The sequence below is a fragment of the Syngnathoides biaculeatus genome, chromosome 10 (assembly GCF_019802595.1).
Source record: "Syngnathoides biaculeatus isolate LvHL_M chromosome 10, ASM1980259v1, whole genome shotgun sequence".
In the NCBI taxonomy this organism is placed as follows: Eukaryota; Metazoa; Chordata; class Actinopteri; order Syngnathiformes; family Syngnathidae; genus Syngnathoides; species Syngnathoides biaculeatus.
In genome coordinates, this window is record NC_084649.1 from 27,654,810 (window position 1) to 27,671,372 (window position 16,563).

Sequence of the window (16,563 nt, forward strand, 5' to 3'; positions counted from 1 at the left end):
GAAAACATCAGCCAGTGCTTTCGTTCCGCACTCAAAAACGAAACTAGCGGTTATTGATCCTTACGTCAAATGAAAATGTATTTACGAATAAAAGATTTTTTTTTAAAAAAATCTGAAAACATTAATCGAACAACTTCATCTAAAACCGTGCACTTGTCACGAATCTGCTGGTTTGGGATGTCACCGGTGTGCCCGGCGGGGGAATACATTTCCCAGCGTGCCCCGCGCAGAGGCGGCGATCCCAAGATGGCAGCTCCGTTGACTCTGCTGCTGATCGTGGCCGTCACTGTCCGCGCAGCTCTTTTTAGGTCCACTTTGGCACAGTTGATCGCCGAGAGAGTGGAGGTGGTATCCCCGTTAACTGCCTGGAAAAGAGGTGAACGTGGCGGGCACTCGGAAGGGGGTGGGGTGGGGCGGGGTTGGGGGGTCATTTCGGAGATTAGTTGTTCGGGTGAAACGGCGCTTGAATGTCCTGCTTTCCTCACAAAGCCGCTCGTGTGTTAGCGTCCACGTTGGGTAACAGAAGTGAGATAATAAATCATTTAAAAAAAAAAAAAAAAAAAAAAGATACTTTGTACTTTAAGGCTTTGAATGTTATTGTTCTGAATTTTCACCAACTTCCGTGTACGCTGGTGACGCCACAGATACCCGGATGTTGCACATCCCCGTGCATTCACTCGCTGGGCATAATATTAGGTACATTAGATGCGGGATCAATTTTGGGATGCGTTTTGAATATTGCGGGTGGCTTTCTCCCTCTCTCCAATATGAAAATAATCGCTGCAAAGAAAACATGATGTTTGGCTAGCTGGAACAGATGGAGGTGAAATATTGATTTTCTCATCAATGCACATGTATAAATATCTAAATGACATTTATGCATTGATATACAAATCTATTAATTGATATGAATAACCAAGAAAGTGGAGATTGTAATGGGATCCAACCTAAGACTCAAAGCAAGCAATGAAAGACATTTTTAAATACGTAATGCTAACATTGATTTATCTTTTTTTTCTTAGTGGTTGAAGGTTTGGCGCTGCTCGACTTGGGAGTGTCGCCGTATGCGGGAGACGTTTTCCACGAGGTGAGACGTTGAAGCCACGCACGCAAAAATATAATCGGTGCGCGTTGTCATGGCAACGTTTATGGATACACATCTTTGCCTCTTCCTCAGACTCCCCTCATCATCTACCTCTTCCACTTCTTGGTGGACTATGCGGAGATTACGTTCATGGTAAATCCTCCGTGCCAATCATCACACACTTGGCACACGATATTTAGACGGGGCGGGGGGATCCCCAAAACCAGCACAATAAATCGCATCCAAAAATACCCAGATTAGATACACGAAAGTTGTTCAAATGAATATAAAATGACTGTAATTAAAGCAAAAAATACTCAAGTGGAATTGAGATTACTGTTAATCCTTTGAAAATTGAAACGACTCCTGTAAATCTTTTAACAGTTGGGTGGGGTTTAAAAAAAAAAGCCAAAATGTCTGAATCGAAATAAGACTCCTCATGAATCCCCAAAAGGTTCCATAACATCCAATAAAACTACCAACAAAAAAAAATGAAGGTCAAAATAAGATGACCATCAATACCAATACTTTTTTATATATATATATATATATATATATATATATATATATACTGGAGAAAAAAATCCTTGTGTGTTTTTGACATACTTGGCAAAATAAAGAGATTCTGATTCCCAGAAATGGTTCAAAGATGACTGTAAATCCCACAAAGTTGCACAGGTTGAACGGCATAATTATGATATCATAATAATTGGGCAGGTTCAGATAAGATCAGCATAAATCCATCACAAGTTCCCAGAATGGCTCTCGTGAGTCCGTCAAAACCGGTCAAGTTATCAAATCTCAAATGGTGAAGTTGGAGTCGACTTAATTCGAGCCCCCAAATTGCAACGATAAAAACGACGACTACAGTGAAGCCTCTAAAAATTGTGCATGCGTGTCAGAAGAAGAAGAAGAAGATGAAGCAGATGACGAATCCTCAAAGTTTAGGAAGGGTTAACAATGAACCCGTCATAAATCCCCAAAAAGTGGCTGGGCAGGACCGACCTGTGCGTCTTTCTGTCCAGCTGGCCGACGGCGTGGCGGCGGTGGCCCTCTACTACGCCGTGCAGGACTACAACAAGCAAGCGGTGAGCGCCGTGGCCAACAACCGCCGAACCCATGACCTTTGACACGCTCGCGTCGCTGTTCCCAGTTCAGGAAGCAGAAATACGCTCTGGAAGCCGAGCGCTACCCCCCCGACTGTCACGAGCTGGTCAGAAGTCCCGCCGAGATGCACTACGTCCCCCTCAAGGTGGCAATGTTGTGAGTACCAAGCCAAAGAACAATCCTGAATTCATCCGCTCGACAGATCATTTCAGAGCATTTTGACGGAGAAAAATGTCGCAAATTGGACCTTCTCTAATCTTTATCTTCGACTCAAAAACTGTGCTGATCTCAACTCCAAAGTGATGCAACGCTGCCATCTGCAGGCATCTGTTAGTCGATGCCAGTAAACGCTTGGAATCCAGTGTCCAAAGTGTGAATTTGCTCACTGAGCACAAGTCTCACCCAATTGCGTGACATCACGTTTGATTCATTTTTCTGCGTTTTCCCCTCGTTGCTAACAAAACAGGGAAAAAAAAAAAGGCAAAGAGAGAGATTCCCCCCCCCCCCCACCCCACCCCTTTTTCTGACATACGGGATGTCCGTCCACCGTTTCCTGTCCCGCAGTTACCTTCTGAACCCGTTCACCGTGCTGTCGTGCGTAGCCAAGTCCACGTGCGGCCTGAACAACGCCGTGGTGTCGCTATTCGTCCTGGCCACCATTAAAGGTAAAAACGGCCGCCGGCCCTCGCGGGAAGTGGCCGCCGTCACGTCTTTGTGTGCGGACAGGAAACGCGCTGCTGAGCGCCATCTTCTTGGCCTTGGCCACGTACCAGAGCATCTACCCGCTCACGCTGTGTGCCCCCGCTCTGCTCTACCTCATGCAGGTAAGGAAAAAGCCGCCGGCAAGCGGCGTTTCGATGCGGCCAATCGGCCACCGAGCGCTCCTTTTTGTTTACGTGAAGCTCGTCACGCTCGTTGCCCCGGCAGCGAGATGTCGGCGCAGCGCGATTGCTATCCCGTCAAGCTGAACGAAACTCCTCAACTGACATCAGTTCAGTTCAGTTCAGTTTTGGGGCAGCTTGACCTTGTCTTTCTGGGTTTGTCAGCGTCAGTTCATCGCCATCAACGCGCGGCGCCTGAGTTTCTGGTGGTTCGTGGCCCAGTACGCCTTCATGTACCTGGGCAGCCTCTTCGTCACCGTGGGGCTCTCCTTCTTCCTGCTGGGCTCCTGGGACTTCCTGCCTTCGGTCTACGGCTTCATGTTAGTATCTGCGCCCGCCGATCTCTTTGGGTCGGTCGAACTTTTGTTGTTGTACCGTTGGTGTCCCTCAAGGCTCCTTACTAGAGCCATTGACAGTGAACAGAGTCCGATTCCACCTCTTGGTTTTTTTTTTTTTTTTCCCTCCAGCCTCTCCGTTCCCGACCTAACACCCAACGTCGGCCTCTTCTGGTACTTCTTCGCCGAGATGTTTGAACACTTCCGCCTCTTCTTCCTCTGCGTCTTCCAGATCAACGTCTTCATCTACACGGTCCCTCTGTCCATCAAGCTCAAGTGAGTCGTCCTCCGACACGGAGGTGGATTGGAAACGGGAAAGCGAAGTTGCTGAAGGGCATTTGTGCGGTGCAGGGAGCATCCGGTGTTCCTGATCTTCATGCAGCTGGCCATCATCTCCATCTTCAAGTCGTACCCCACGGTGGGGGACATGGCCCTCTACATGGCCTTCCTCCCTGTCTGGAGTCACCTCAGCAGATGTGAATCAGGCTTGGAAAAAAAAAAAAAAAAAACCCCAAAAAATCTCTGAATGCTGTCCTGAGGTGGGACTGGAGTCGCTTTTTCTTGCCCGTAGTCCTTCGCAACGTGTTCCTGGTGTGCTGCGTGCTGCTGGCGTGTTCGGCTCTCTTTCCGGTGTTGTGGCACTTGTGGATTTACGCGGGCAGCGCTAACTCCAACTTCTACTACGCCACCACGTTGCTTTTCAACGTCGCTCAGGTCAGATCTTTTTTTCGAGTTACTTTTCACACCGTTGCCTTCTCTGCTCCACAGAAAAGTTTCTGGCTGAGTTTCTTTCTTTCTTTTCCTTCTTCATTTTTGTCCGTTTTGTAGTTTCTTGCCTCCCCACCGCTGCTCCTGACCTTCACCTTTTCATTTTTACTCCCGCTGTTGTTGTTTTTCCTTCTTTGGTCTTTGACGGCTTCCCTCATTTCCATTTTCAAAGTGCACCAATCACAGCCTCAATGGTCATCACCAGACCGACAGTCTTCATCTTTGTTTTCTTTTTTTTTTGAGAGAGATTCTCGTCGGCTGCGTCGCGTCTGCCGTCCCGCTGATGTCCTCCTCTCGCTCCTTCAGATCCTGCTGGTGTCGGACTACTTCTACGCCTTCTTGAGGCGAGAGTACCACCTGACCCACGGACTCTACTTGAAGAAAGACGGCTCGGAGGCCACGCTGGTGCTCAAATAAAACCTGACAAGGGACCGCCCCCAAAAACTTTGGAGGGTGCGAAAGGAACGATGTCCGGTCGTGATGACCTCTTCTTCTTCTTTTTTTTACGCTCGCCCATCCGCGGCTGGGTTTTGGTTTGGTGACTTTGTTTACATGATGTGTTTTTTGTTTCATTTATAATGAGGACGACTTCTGAAGGACTATTAGGGCCGCCACATTGGAGGAATTTTTTTAAAGCTTGTGCATTTTGATCAATTTGGACATTGTAGAGGTTTCTTTGTTTCAGTAGTTGAAATGAAAATACGGAAAGAGGTTGGAGCCCATGTTTTTGTCCCGAAGGCGAAGCAATAAAAGTTGTGACGTCCCCGTCATTTTTTTGTGCACTGTAGTCAGTTGCTGAATTTTCAGTATCTGCTGTCGTGATCCGAAACCTCAGCGGTGAATTGAGAATTCTTTGTTCAGTGTTTTTTCTTTTCAATATGTAGCCCAAATACTCCTACGATGGAAAGTTGAAGGAATGTTTGACTTGTGAACGTTTTGGGTGGAAGCTGCTCCAACGACTCATATGAGCCGATTTCTTTGATATAATTTATTTTGTACAGTAAAACATAGGCGTGTTCCTCACATGGTTGAGAATTTAACAGATGAGAAAAAAAAAAAAAAAAAAGTTCCATCAGACGTTGACACGAAGCAGAGAGTTTATCGGCTATTTTGTCGGTGTCATAAACACGATAGAAAGGGTGCCCTTATTTGGGCGGCCTGTACGCAATCTTCCTGCTCTTGAGCACGGCCCACCTGTGTCGTTTCATGTAGTAGAGGAGCGGCACCAGGATGGCCGAGCCCATCAGCAGCTGCACCAAAACAGAAGCATTTGGAATTTCCCGCTTTCCTTGAATGCAGCATCCACATTTTGTGTGCGCGTACCTTGAGTCCCATGCGCTTGCGCTGGTCGTGCTCGGGTTCCGCCGCCCACCTCAAGAAGGTGCACACGTCCTTGGCCACCTGGCTCATGGTGGCGGGGGTTCCTATGGCGATACCGCCTCATTAAATATCCATACACTGGGATTTTTGCTACATATTTATTATTTCGATACCTCTATTGTGCCTTGCTTGTGTGTTTGTTTTTGTTTTTTTTTTTTTTAACTCCACAAATTCTAATTTAGTGTGTATGCATGTGCAAAGCCACGGATGTCAGTTGTGAATATGCAGGGATCCTCAGTACACCTCAAATGTCACCACGATCACTTTTTTTTTTTTTTTTTTTAAATCCTATTTTAAGATTTCCACCGATCAGCGAGTTAAACCAAAAACAAATCGACGTGATGGCAAGATGGCGAAGCTCTCAATTTCCCGGTCGATCTACGCCTCTCCCCTCAACTGCGGTCACGCGACGGAAAGAACAAGATCGCGGACACGAGCGGCCGAAATGAGTTTCCTTCCGAGCTCCCCTTTGGACGACGGCATCCGGGAGGGGCTCAGAGTGGAGCCGCCGCTCCTCCGCGTCCTCCCCGCCGGGGACGAGCCAGGAAACGCCTCGGGACCCCTTCAGAAAAGCTAGAGGAAGCGGCTGGGGAGAAGGAAGCGCGGGCTTCCCCGCTGAGGCCGCTGCCCTCGTGACCTCACCTCATATAAGCGCAAGAAAACGGACGGACGGACGGACATTTTGAGGCACACAAAAACTTTCCAGGTCAAAAGTTCCCGTCAAGACGTGACTCTGCGTGTCTTTTCGCGCCGTACCGTCGTCGTACTCCAGAATCTCGTTGTAGATGGGCGGCGCCATGCCGATGGCCTGTCCGGGGAAGTAGGGGTTGTAGTAGAGCCCCTCCCTCACCGCCACGCCGGCGGGGGGCTCGCAGTAGCCCGTCAGCAGGCTGAACACGTAGTCCTCGCCTCCGTGCCTAAGATGGAGTCGGAAAATAAAATGAGTTTGGTAACGATCGGTAGAGCAGCGGGAATAAGTCCTCCGGGCCCACAGGCCAGCTCTGGCCCGCGGCTCTCATGTTGGAGCCATTCCAGGGATGATCAGAAGAAATGGACTGAATACTTCTCCCGTGCGCATTTGAAAATGAACGCATGAACTCGGGTGACCGAGTGAGGTTTTGCGCACCTGGCGTTGACAATGTAGCTGAGGTCGGGCGGCAGGGCGCCATTGTTGGCCGCGCGCGCCGCCTCCGGGTTGGCGTAGGGCTTGGGGAAGTAGTCGGAGAGCTTGCCGGGCCGGGTGAACATCTCGCCCGTCTCGTCGGGACCGTCCACCACCTCCACCTGAACGCCGAGGAAAATCAGAAAATGGAGTCCAGACAAAAAGAGTACGGCGCCGGATCCAAAGACGTGTACGACGAACAATCCCCAAATGTTGACCATTTAGCAGTCGGAGGATCTCTGCTGATTTGTTTCGGAGTATTTGCCGAAAACCTTGACAATTGATCATCGTTTTTGGGATCGGGGCAAGGCAAAACTACTTTGGCGCCGTCTGCCAGCCAGCCTTCGCCAATCAATGAATCAGGGCCCATCAAAACAAACATTCACACCTACGCACAATTCAGAGACTTCAAAGTTTTTGGGAGCGCCCGGAGGAAACCCACGCAGGCACGAGGGGGCCGGGATTTGAACCCGAGACGTGGGCTCGGGATCTCACCTCTTCGGCGATCACCTTGGCTTCTTCCTCGGTGTGCGACACACCCACCAGGTTCCGGAAGGCCAAGTACTCCATGCTGTGACACGCCGAGCACACCTGCTTGTACACTTGATAGCCGCGACGAATGCTGGGGAAACACACGCGTGACGACAATTCACAAAGTAACTTCCGGTTCGAGAACTAATCAACAGTCGTACATGCATTCTTATCAAGAGTCCGGTAACATTTGTTGCATTAACGAAGACGTTTCCCTGAAAATTGCTTCTTCTTCGTCTTCTTCTTCTTCTTTGGGCGTGTCATCTTAGATGAAAACGCACACCTTATTTTATTAAAAATTTGAATTAGTGTAAATCATCAAACACAAATGAATAAAATAAAACATTTTACAGGTACGCTGACAATTTTAACTGTTTTGGAGAATTGGTTATTTAATGTAAAAAAAACAAAAGAGTAACAATTGTAAATGTACGTTTGACAAGATTTTTTAAAAATGACTTGAATAAGATTCATGTAAGTAAGCGATCCAGGCAAAAGAGTGAGAGAGAGGAAGACCAAGAGAAGGTTGACGGATGTCGTGAGGGAAGACATGAGGGCAACTCGGTGGTACAGAGGAGGAAGATGCGCCAGATGGAAAAAGATGAGCGACCCCGTACGGGACAAGCAAGCCCAAAGGAAAAGTGATGATTCAAATAAAGCGAGGAGAACTCTTTTAAAATGTACAAATATATTTCGATGTATTTATTCATCATCCGTTCCGATAATCCTCCTGACGGGTCGCGGGTGTGCCAGAGACCGTTCCGGGCTCCAGACGGGGTTTTTGATGCTTTTTTTTTTTTTTTAATAGCAATTAGCATGTATTTTAAATAGGACAATAAAAAAGGTAAACAACTATTTGAAATGTTTTGAAGATCGTCAAATAATTGAACTTTTTGTAATTGAAAAAAAAAAAAAAAAAAAAGGGAAATAACCAATTTGACAGCTATATTTTCAATTTATTGTATGCAATAATTGCTTTCTGAAATATCCTTAAATGAATTATGGATCAAATGAAAAGAAGAGCATGACTTCCACAACCGATTTTGCATTTGAACTTTGACCTCCTCCCGCGTGAACATGCGACGTCTGACCTGGCGTGGTCCAGCGACGACAGCGGCCCGGCGTGGCTCCAGGGGTAGGTGGGCGGGTGGAGCTCCAGGTCGGAGGCCTTGACGGACCGGTGCAGCGCCAGGGCCAGGCCCGCCGCGCCCGCCCCCGCCACCCCCAGCGCGGTCAGGGCCGCCTTCCGGGCGCGAGGCAGGCTGGCGAAGGACACGTTGGCCTGCGGGGGACACCATTCGGAACATTAACGACCACGTTAATGGGCCTCTATTTCGCTGCTTTGCCATATTTAGCAACTATTTAAAAAAAAAAATACATTTCTATATATATATATACATATTTCCACAAGACAGAATACATACACTAAATCGTTTTGTGTTAAAAATCGGCAAAAACATGGTGCCCATTTGAACATTACGCAAAAAGCAGGATATTTTCCAGGTTGCAAACTTTTGACCCGAGGTAGGTGCTTCCTCGCTTACAATGCGATTCTGGGGAGCCCAAAAGACCCGAAGCCAACGTGGATGCACAAGACCGACTAACGGGGACTAATCCTGATACGAGGGTTCTTCCCAGCCAAAAACCGATAATGTCGCCCTGAGTTTTGGCTGACATCAGCACGATTCGCTTTAAGCGAGAATCAGACATCATTTTACCTATTTTGCAGTACGCAAAAAAAGCTCGATTGCGTGATGTTACTTAAACAGAGAACAATAATCAGTAACAGGATGTATGAGGAAAAAGTGAATCATTTAATCCGTTCCAATATTTGATTTCTGCTGACGTCGGACCTTCCCATCTCAAAGATGGGATCAGGACACAATGACTTGAAATAATCAAATATGCATATCTTTAAAAATTAAATAGTGAGCAAGATCAGTACAAAGTAGGTTTGGGACTGCATACCAGTATGAAAAATACTGAGCTTCCTTGACGCCAAACGAGACCACATTCTCAAGGTGGCTCAGCTGCAAAGTGTTAGCCTCGCAGTTCTGAGGTCCCGGGTTCAATCCCAGACCCGCCTGCGTTAAGTGTGCATGTTGTGCTGTGTGGCTTTTCTCTGGGCACTCCAGTTTCGACATGAATTGGAGACTCGAAATGATTGTGAGCGAGGCTGGTTCAGGGTGTACCCCGCGTCCTGCTCGTTGACTGCTGGGATAGGCTCCAGCACTCGCCGCAACCCTTGTGAGGATAAGCGGCTAAGAAAATGGATGGCTGGGTGACTATATTCCCCTCAGGTCAGGTCTCGCAGATAAATGTAAATTTATTTTGAACCGAATTCGTCTGAGTCGGGAGAGACCAGAAGTGGACCGTGGACGTGGACTCACGAGGCGGGCGAACACGGAGCCCACTCGGTCCTTCACACGCTAACCAGTTAGCATCACACGGCGAGTTCGCGAGCCAGGGTAGGTCCGGGTTCGAAACCCACCACCACATCGCCAATGAAATCTACACTTGAATGTGTTCACAGTATCATGTCAAAATGTGGAATATTCATTCACGCCAAGCCGGGTTGATGCTGGACAAGGAATTAGTTACGTCGCTGGCTCTGCAGCGCAATGTCCTTTCATTCGCAAGTTATTGGCGGACTATTTGGGTGACATCGTTGGTTATTTATGTCAAACCTCGGAAGATGAAAGTGCCTTTGAGATGGCATAACGCGGATGACCTTGTCTCACCCAGCCGGCTGCTATCCGCGTTAGCATTTGCTCGTCCCCGTACGGCGACCACGAAGGACATTTTGTCCTAAACGCGCCGCGTGACCGATGCTAAACAGTCCGGTTCGGTTCGTCTACCTTTGGCGTCGTAACGGTTTTCGGGGTGGACAGGAGGGCTCTCCCGCTGCCCGAGAGCACCGCGACTCGCAACGCCGCCGCCATCTTCTTTCTCGTCCGACTATCACTGCTGCTCTCGCTTGGCGCCGCCGACAAGTTTGCGCACGTTGTTTGCTCTCTATCGTTTCCGGGTTGAACGTTCACAAAGAAAATATCAGGGACCTTTAAACATTACAAATGCTTTTACTTTGAAGAGCTCGGCCACGGCATCACCGGAAGCAGTATCGGTTATTTTACACAACAATTGTGCTTCGTAACACGTTGCAAAACGAAGGTGACGATGGCACTGAAAAGTGAAATGGAGGAAAGTTAATATCATGAGATGTTTAGTGGGGAAACATTGGGGATCAGATAGAAAGGCACTATAGAAAATATACTGTCGACCTATTATGAATGCACAGTACGTACAGGCAATTTGCAGTTTTGGTTTATTTCTACATAATTTGGGCTTCCAGCTCATAAAACCCACAAACTCACGAATTTAAAAAAATAAATAAAAAATAGAATACAGTGGAGAAATCAGCCCAATTTTTGCGGGCCATAAATGTTTCAGACAGTGTCACACAGTAATCTTCTACTAAACACTCAAAGCACCTTCACAGGTTTCAGGAATCGAACAGAGTTCCAGAAAGAGCGGAATGAGGCGGCAGTCCCACCTTCCAAAGCCAGCACATTCTGACGCATTCGGGAGATGGGTGGGCCTCTCGACTAGGCCGAAGAGAACAAGGACCGGACCCGAGGTGCTCTTTTCCTGTGAAAGTAAAATAAAGTCTACCTTTCATTTGGGAATCAAGGTCCAAGGGGTTTGGAGGGAGGCAGGTCGACAAGAGACCCCAAGTTGTTTGAGGTCCAGTGCCAAATATCTCCAGTCAGTCACCAGTTGGCCTGCAATGTCCAGTGCAGGTGTCGGTCAACGCTGCTTTCTTGGATCCAAAGTCACCGCAAGAAGCTATCAGAATATTTTCGAGGACCTGATGATTCCTTCTGCTGAGGATCCGCATGGAGATGTTAGACTTCATCTTCCAGCAGGATCTGGCCACTCCCCATTGCACCACAAGCGTCAAAACTTGTTTCGATGTCCATGCCGTCGCAGTGCTCGGCTGGCCCGCCAACTCGCTCGATCCAAACCCCATTGAGAATCGGTGGGTTATTGTCGAGATGAAAACCAGGGGCAGCAGACCCCAAAACAAAGGAGAACTGACAGCAAGCATCAAGGAAACCTCGGCTTCACACGCAAACTCCACACAGGAATTGAACCTGTAACCTCCCGGATGTCTGTCGGCGCTAATTTGAAATTGAATTTGTCAAATCGAATCTGAAATGATCAAAAAGAAACTATACAATTTGAATTTTCATAGGGGATAGAATCATCTTACATTCCGTTGGACTTCAGTTCCAAACTAAAACGTTCCATTTCAACTTATACTATTCAGATTCTGTCCTTTTAATGAAGTGATTCAATTTAAACAATTGTTCAATTATTTAAAATTAGAAACCCAAATTCAACGTACACGATTGAAATGATCACATAATATAAAAGTTGCAAATATACAAAATATTCAGTGAAAGAAACTTTTGACCAGGCAAAAAGTTCCTTCCTCTTCCAACCGGCAAGAAAGACACGGAAGCGAGAATTCGGTGCGGATGAATTTGACCGGCCTCCCACACGGAGTCCTGACCTCAACCCCATAGAACACAGACATGGGAAAAGTATCTGGGAAAAAGAGCAAAAATGACCATAAATTCACTCCTAAACCTTGTTGACGCCTTATAAAACGTTGAAGACGACATCGCTGAAAAGGGTAGACTGACATCATATGAATCCACATGGATTTAGAATGAGTCAAGACAGGTGAGCCTTTTGGCAATATCGTGCATTTAAAACAAACAAACAAACAAACGTTATTTACTTTCTCGACGGGAGGAACGGGTTGTCCCAATTAGCTCCCGTACAATACTCAACCTCGATACAGGTTGTTTTCAGGCAGATCCACGGACACCTGTGCCATCAACTTCCCGACGGCCCGGGGTCCTTGTAGCTGCTCAGCCGAGTTGCTAGCAAACGCGTCACGTCCGACGTCGCTAGCGGAACGGAAAAGACTCTTTGGGGACAATCGACGGACACAATAATGCAAACAAATGTCAGGTTTGTCCGCTCTTTGCTTCCTTCCAGTGTCGCTAAGGCGATCGTTTCTTCGTTTTGGGTCCTTTTGTGGGGCGCTTTAGGGAATCGAAAGTAGCCATTGGGGGTCGCCGGCCTCCGCTCTCAGCCGCTGCATTCTTGGTGTGACCTTGCTTTAATATGCTCTTTAAAAGCTATTCTTACCCAATGTGTCATTAATATGATTACAATATGACGTCGCGTGCTTTTAGTGGCGTCATTAGCGTGTGACCGACAACATCGCGGGAAAAATCCGCAGCTAGTGCGGCTAGCTAGCACGCCACGTTAGCCGCGCGGATGACGTCAGCCGCCGATGGCGATTTTTTTGTTTGTTTGTTTGTTTGCTTGCTTGAAAGGGCGTCAAAAATCACAGAAATATCTTCAAGTTGCTTGCGACCAGTTATGAAAGTGTGTTTCTGGACTATGTGTGTGATGTTTTGGGCCTTTTAAGTTGACAACTGTTGGACACGCGACAGTTTTTATTTTCATTTTTTAACGTCTACACTTAATGGATTATACTTCCTGTTATTAGGAGTGTGTCGTTGATTCGGATCTTTGCTGTGGTTTTTGGAAGCCTTGATCCAAGCAGGTAGTGTTCGTCACTTCAATAGGTACACTTAACGCACATCAGGCAACAATTTCTGAAGAAATCATACAACAAAAATAATCGCGTCTAAATTGTTTCCGTCGTCTGAAATAATCTTACACCCAAAATCGGCCTGGCGCCAATATTCGGCATTTTGACACAAATTAGCATCAGCATCCAAAAATACAATCAAATGGTTGTTAAGAAATCATTTTAAAAACCGGGGACACTTGAAGTAAATATTTAACATTTTTGATAACTTTGCCAGAGATGCTGCTGACCCTGTGAACTTCTCGGACCCCCCCAACTAGGTCTTTAATAATCAGTTAATTGTTTTTGTTGTTGTTGAATTGTTTTTAAAACAAACAGAACATTTGGAATTGATGGGGCAGAAAACAAACACTATGATTTGGAAACCCTTTGTACAAAAAGATGTAACATGATTTAATTCATACATATTTAAGATGAAGCGCTGTAGTTTGTATTTTAAATTTTGGTTCTCATATTTTCCCGTTACAGCTGCATAGTGATGCAACTGCAAAGCGTCGACCTCACAGTTCCGAGGACCCGGGTTTGAATCCTGGCCCCGTGCTTGCGTGGGTTTTTTTTCCCGCGTGGGCAGACCGGTTTGCTCCCACATACCAAAAACATGCAGCGTTAATTGAAGGCTCTAAATTGCCCGTAGGGGTGATTGTGAGTGAGACAGTTGTCTATCCCCGTGTGCCATGCGATTGGCTGGCGACCAGTTCAAAGTGGATCCTGCCCCATGACCGCTGGGATCGGCTTCAGCACTCCCGTGACCCTTGTGAGGATAAGGCGCTAAGAAAATGGATGGATTTTCCCATTACAGCAAATAAATAACTAATATCTGCTATCGGCCTCCCGGACAAGTAGTCTATTTTGACTAAACTAAACACATCAACTACAGCTGCAACTATTTCTAATTTTCATTCTAGATCAATGTGTTCATGTTTTTTTAAAATAATTGATGATTCAGATTGAAAGAATGTATTTTTTTCAACATTTCTCTCCCTTTATTCAAAGTCAGGACATTATTTGACATTGACAGTGCTACAAATGGATTGTGAGGCCGAGATTTGTTTTGCAGCACGTCGGGCAAACTGCGTTGACACAGCGTTGCTGAATTTGGACACCTGCTGCCTTGTCAGTATTGCTGCAGGCACCAAAGATTTTATTCAGTTCACTACTATATTGTCGAATAGAAGTTGCAAATGTCTGGTATCTTTACAAGAGGCGCCCAATGAAAATTGTGACCGCAGTAAAAGCAGGCGTTTGCAAATGTTTTCTTTGACAAAACACAAAGCTAATCGGTCTCCAAAACGTGGCAGATGCCAAAAATTGGAACATATGGATTGTGGAAATTCTGAGTCTTTGGGCCGCTCTCAGTTGAAGGGCGTGTCTTGAGTGTGAAAATGGCGGCGGGTGGATTGTAGCGCGCGTCAAGGACAGGCGACCGACTCAAGCGTGGGGCGTTTGTGATTCACGCGCAGGGATGAGCTGACCTGGGCGAAGTTTGGCGTCTTCTCCCGCTCATTGGCGAGCCTCCGCTGAGACGCCCACGGCACGGCGCGCCGCCCCCGCCCGGCGTCCGGCATGTATTGCCTGCAGTGGCTGCTGCCGGTGCTGCTGATCCCCAAGCCGCTCAACCCGGCGCTGTGGTTCAACCACTCCATGTTTATGGGCTTCTACCTGCTCAGCTTCCTGCTGGAGAGGAAGCCGTGCACCATCTGTGCCTTGGTCTTCCTCGCCGCGCTTTTCCTCATCTGCTACAGCTGCTGGGGGAACTGCTTCCTGTACCACTGCCAGGTAGGGAGAGCACACGAGCGCCACAACACCGCACCGTACTGGCAATGCAGCGAATTTCAAGCGTCCATTATTGGCTCAAAAAGCCACAATTCGTTTGAGGAACTACATGGTAGTGAGGTGAAGAGCTTCATCTCGTGACTGTCTGAGTCTGGCATGCCATTGACTCACTCCGCGAGTCCCATTCCGATATATTCAACGTTTAAGTTCCACTCATTTGCATTTAATCTCATTTTTAACTTTTATTTGGGTACAGATGTGGTTTACCTTTTTTTATGTGCAGTACATATGGGTTAGGGTTTAGCAAAGCTAAGTACTTGTGTACTGCGTATCTTACATAAGGGTTAGGGAATGGGTTTTACTTGATTGAACGCATTTAAATGCGAAAACAAAACAGTACAATTGAAACAGGCTACGTGCAAGATTATCATTTAAAATGGAAGTACTCTAAAAAGCATGATTGGGGGGGGGGGTGATTTTGTCTGCATTTCAGTCCGAAGACCTTTACAATAGTCAAATGTACTTGGTTAAAAACATGGATGAGTTTCTCCTGGTCTGCTTGACACACGCAACTCACTGGATGTATTCTTCAAAAGGTAAAGGACAGTTTTAGTCATTGATTTGATATGATCGTTGAAAATCTGCCGGTTTCAGACTCGGCCTTTGTTATTTCAAAGATGGTGAATCTAGGTATTTACTAACTTTTTTTTTTTACTTTCAATGATCTCAGTTTTGTTGAAGAAAACGGTTGGCTCATCCAGTTATGTGTGACACAACACCTCCATTGAGTTGTAGTCTTCTGGAGGACACTGCTAAATATAACCGTGTGTCATCTGCGTAGCCAGGATAGTCCAAACTAAAGTTGTCGAAAATTTGACCCAAGTGTGGCATATATGGGCTGATCAAGAACTGACCCTAGAAGGGACCCCGTACACCATTGCCATTTGTTGAGATGGCACACGTTCTCCTTTCCTCCGGGTAGGACCTGAACCATTTGCGGACCGTTCCATCTAGTCCCGTCCACATTTCCAACTTGTCAAAAGCTGCACTCAGATCCAACAAGACCAAATGGAACACCTTTCCTGGGTCAGCATTCAACCTTATCTGATTTGAAATTTGCCCCCCCAAAAAATGGAAGATAACTTCCTCACCAAGGGAGATTCCAGATGCGTCCGTAGCTTGCTAACACGGAAGCTTCCGGCTCTCTAGAAGAGGCTTAACGGCAGCTACTCAGAGTGAGCGTAAACGTGTTGTGCCAGCTTAACACTGACGTCACGTGTCGCCCTCAGGACGCCGGCCTGCCGCACGCCGCCCAACACGCGGGCATCGTGGGCGCCTAGGGGCCCGCCGCCGAGGACGACGACGGACGGACGGACGGGGATGCTTGAAAAGGGATACGGCGCGGCGGCGGCGGGCCTTTTGTTTCCTGCCGATCTTCGACACGGCGGGCAATCGAGCCGGGCGAGCGTTCCTCGCCCTCTGACTTGACGTGCACTCATTTTCGTGTTCCTCCATGTGCTGAGCAGTATTTTCAAAAGAAGCAAAATATACGCACATGCAGGGTGGACGCCAACATGAATTTTTTTCATTTCATGTTGCTTCACAAACTTTGGGGCTTTTAAGTGGAATAAAAGGTTTTGTTTTTCCTCCAAAGGTGGTCTGCGATTTCATCAGGGGGTTTTGGGTCAACATCGGCATGAAGAAATTGGAAACAAAGCTTTTAAGAAGTCCATTTGGCAGAATGGATAATTTTTTTTTTTTTTTTTTGGAGTTTGAGACGGACTTTAAAGAGGCACTTTTGCCTAGAAAGAAGAGGCCCCTTCCAACATGACAACGTAAAATCACAA

General features: G+C 47.1%; 3 protein-coding genes across 5 annotated transcripts; 2 read left to right on the forward strand and 1 right to left on the reverse strand.

The window, feature by feature from the left end:
• Positions 1 to 69: 69 nt before the first annotated feature.
• pigu (phosphatidylinositol glycan anchor biosynthesis, class U) lies at positions 70 to 4,955 on the forward strand. The gene is made up of 12 exons (XM_061833887.1): positions 70 to 376; positions 1,023 to 1,087; positions 1,178 to 1,237; positions 2,110 to 2,172; positions 2,238 to 2,347; positions 2,756 to 2,856; positions 2,918 to 3,015; positions 3,238 to 3,392; positions 3,540 to 3,683; positions 3,759 to 3,883; positions 3,979 to 4,121; positions 4,482 to 4,955. Exons 1-12 carry the CDS (start codon positions 70 to 72, stop codon positions 4,590 to 4,592), a joined length of 1,482 nt encoding a protein of 493 aa, XP_061689871.1. The 3' UTR covers positions 4,593 to 4,955.
• Positions 4,956 to 5,158: 203 nt separating this feature from the next.
• Positions 5,159 to 10,274, reverse strand: LOC133508122 (cytochrome c1, heme protein, mitochondrial). The gene is made up of 7 exons (XM_061833888.1): positions 10,107 to 10,274; positions 8,340 to 8,530; positions 7,213 to 7,339; positions 6,682 to 6,839; positions 6,312 to 6,472; positions 5,499 to 5,599; positions 5,159 to 5,425 (listed from the first exon to the last, which is right to left on the reverse strand). The coding sequence occupies exons 1-7, from the start codon at positions 10,188 to 10,190 to the stop codon at positions 5,321 to 5,323; spliced, it is 927 nt and encodes a 308-aa protein (XP_061689872.1). The 5' UTR covers positions 10,191 to 10,274; the 3' UTR covers positions 5,159 to 5,320.
• A 1,752-nt stretch (positions 10,275 to 12,026) lies between these two features.
• Positions 12,027 to 16,369, forward strand: blcap (bladder cancer associated protein). 3 transcript variants are annotated; one of them, XM_061833891.1, is made up of 3 exons: positions 12,027 to 12,286; positions 14,404 to 14,719; positions 16,006 to 16,369. In XM_061833891.1, exons 2-3 carry the CDS (start codon positions 14,507 to 14,509, stop codon positions 16,054 to 16,056), a joined length of 264 nt encoding a protein of 87 aa, XP_061689875.1. In that variant the 5' UTR covers positions 12,027 to 12,286; positions 14,404 to 14,506; the 3' UTR covers positions 16,057 to 16,369. The 3 variants fall into 3 exon arrangements, with proteins under 3 accessions (XP_061689875.1, XP_061689874.1, XP_061689876.1); XM_061833890.1 differs by having other exon boundaries at positions 12,081 to 12,291; XM_061833892.1 differs by lacking the exon at positions 12,027 to 12,286 and adding an exon at positions 12,291 to 12,429.
• Positions 16,370 to 16,563: the final 194 nt, after the last annotated feature.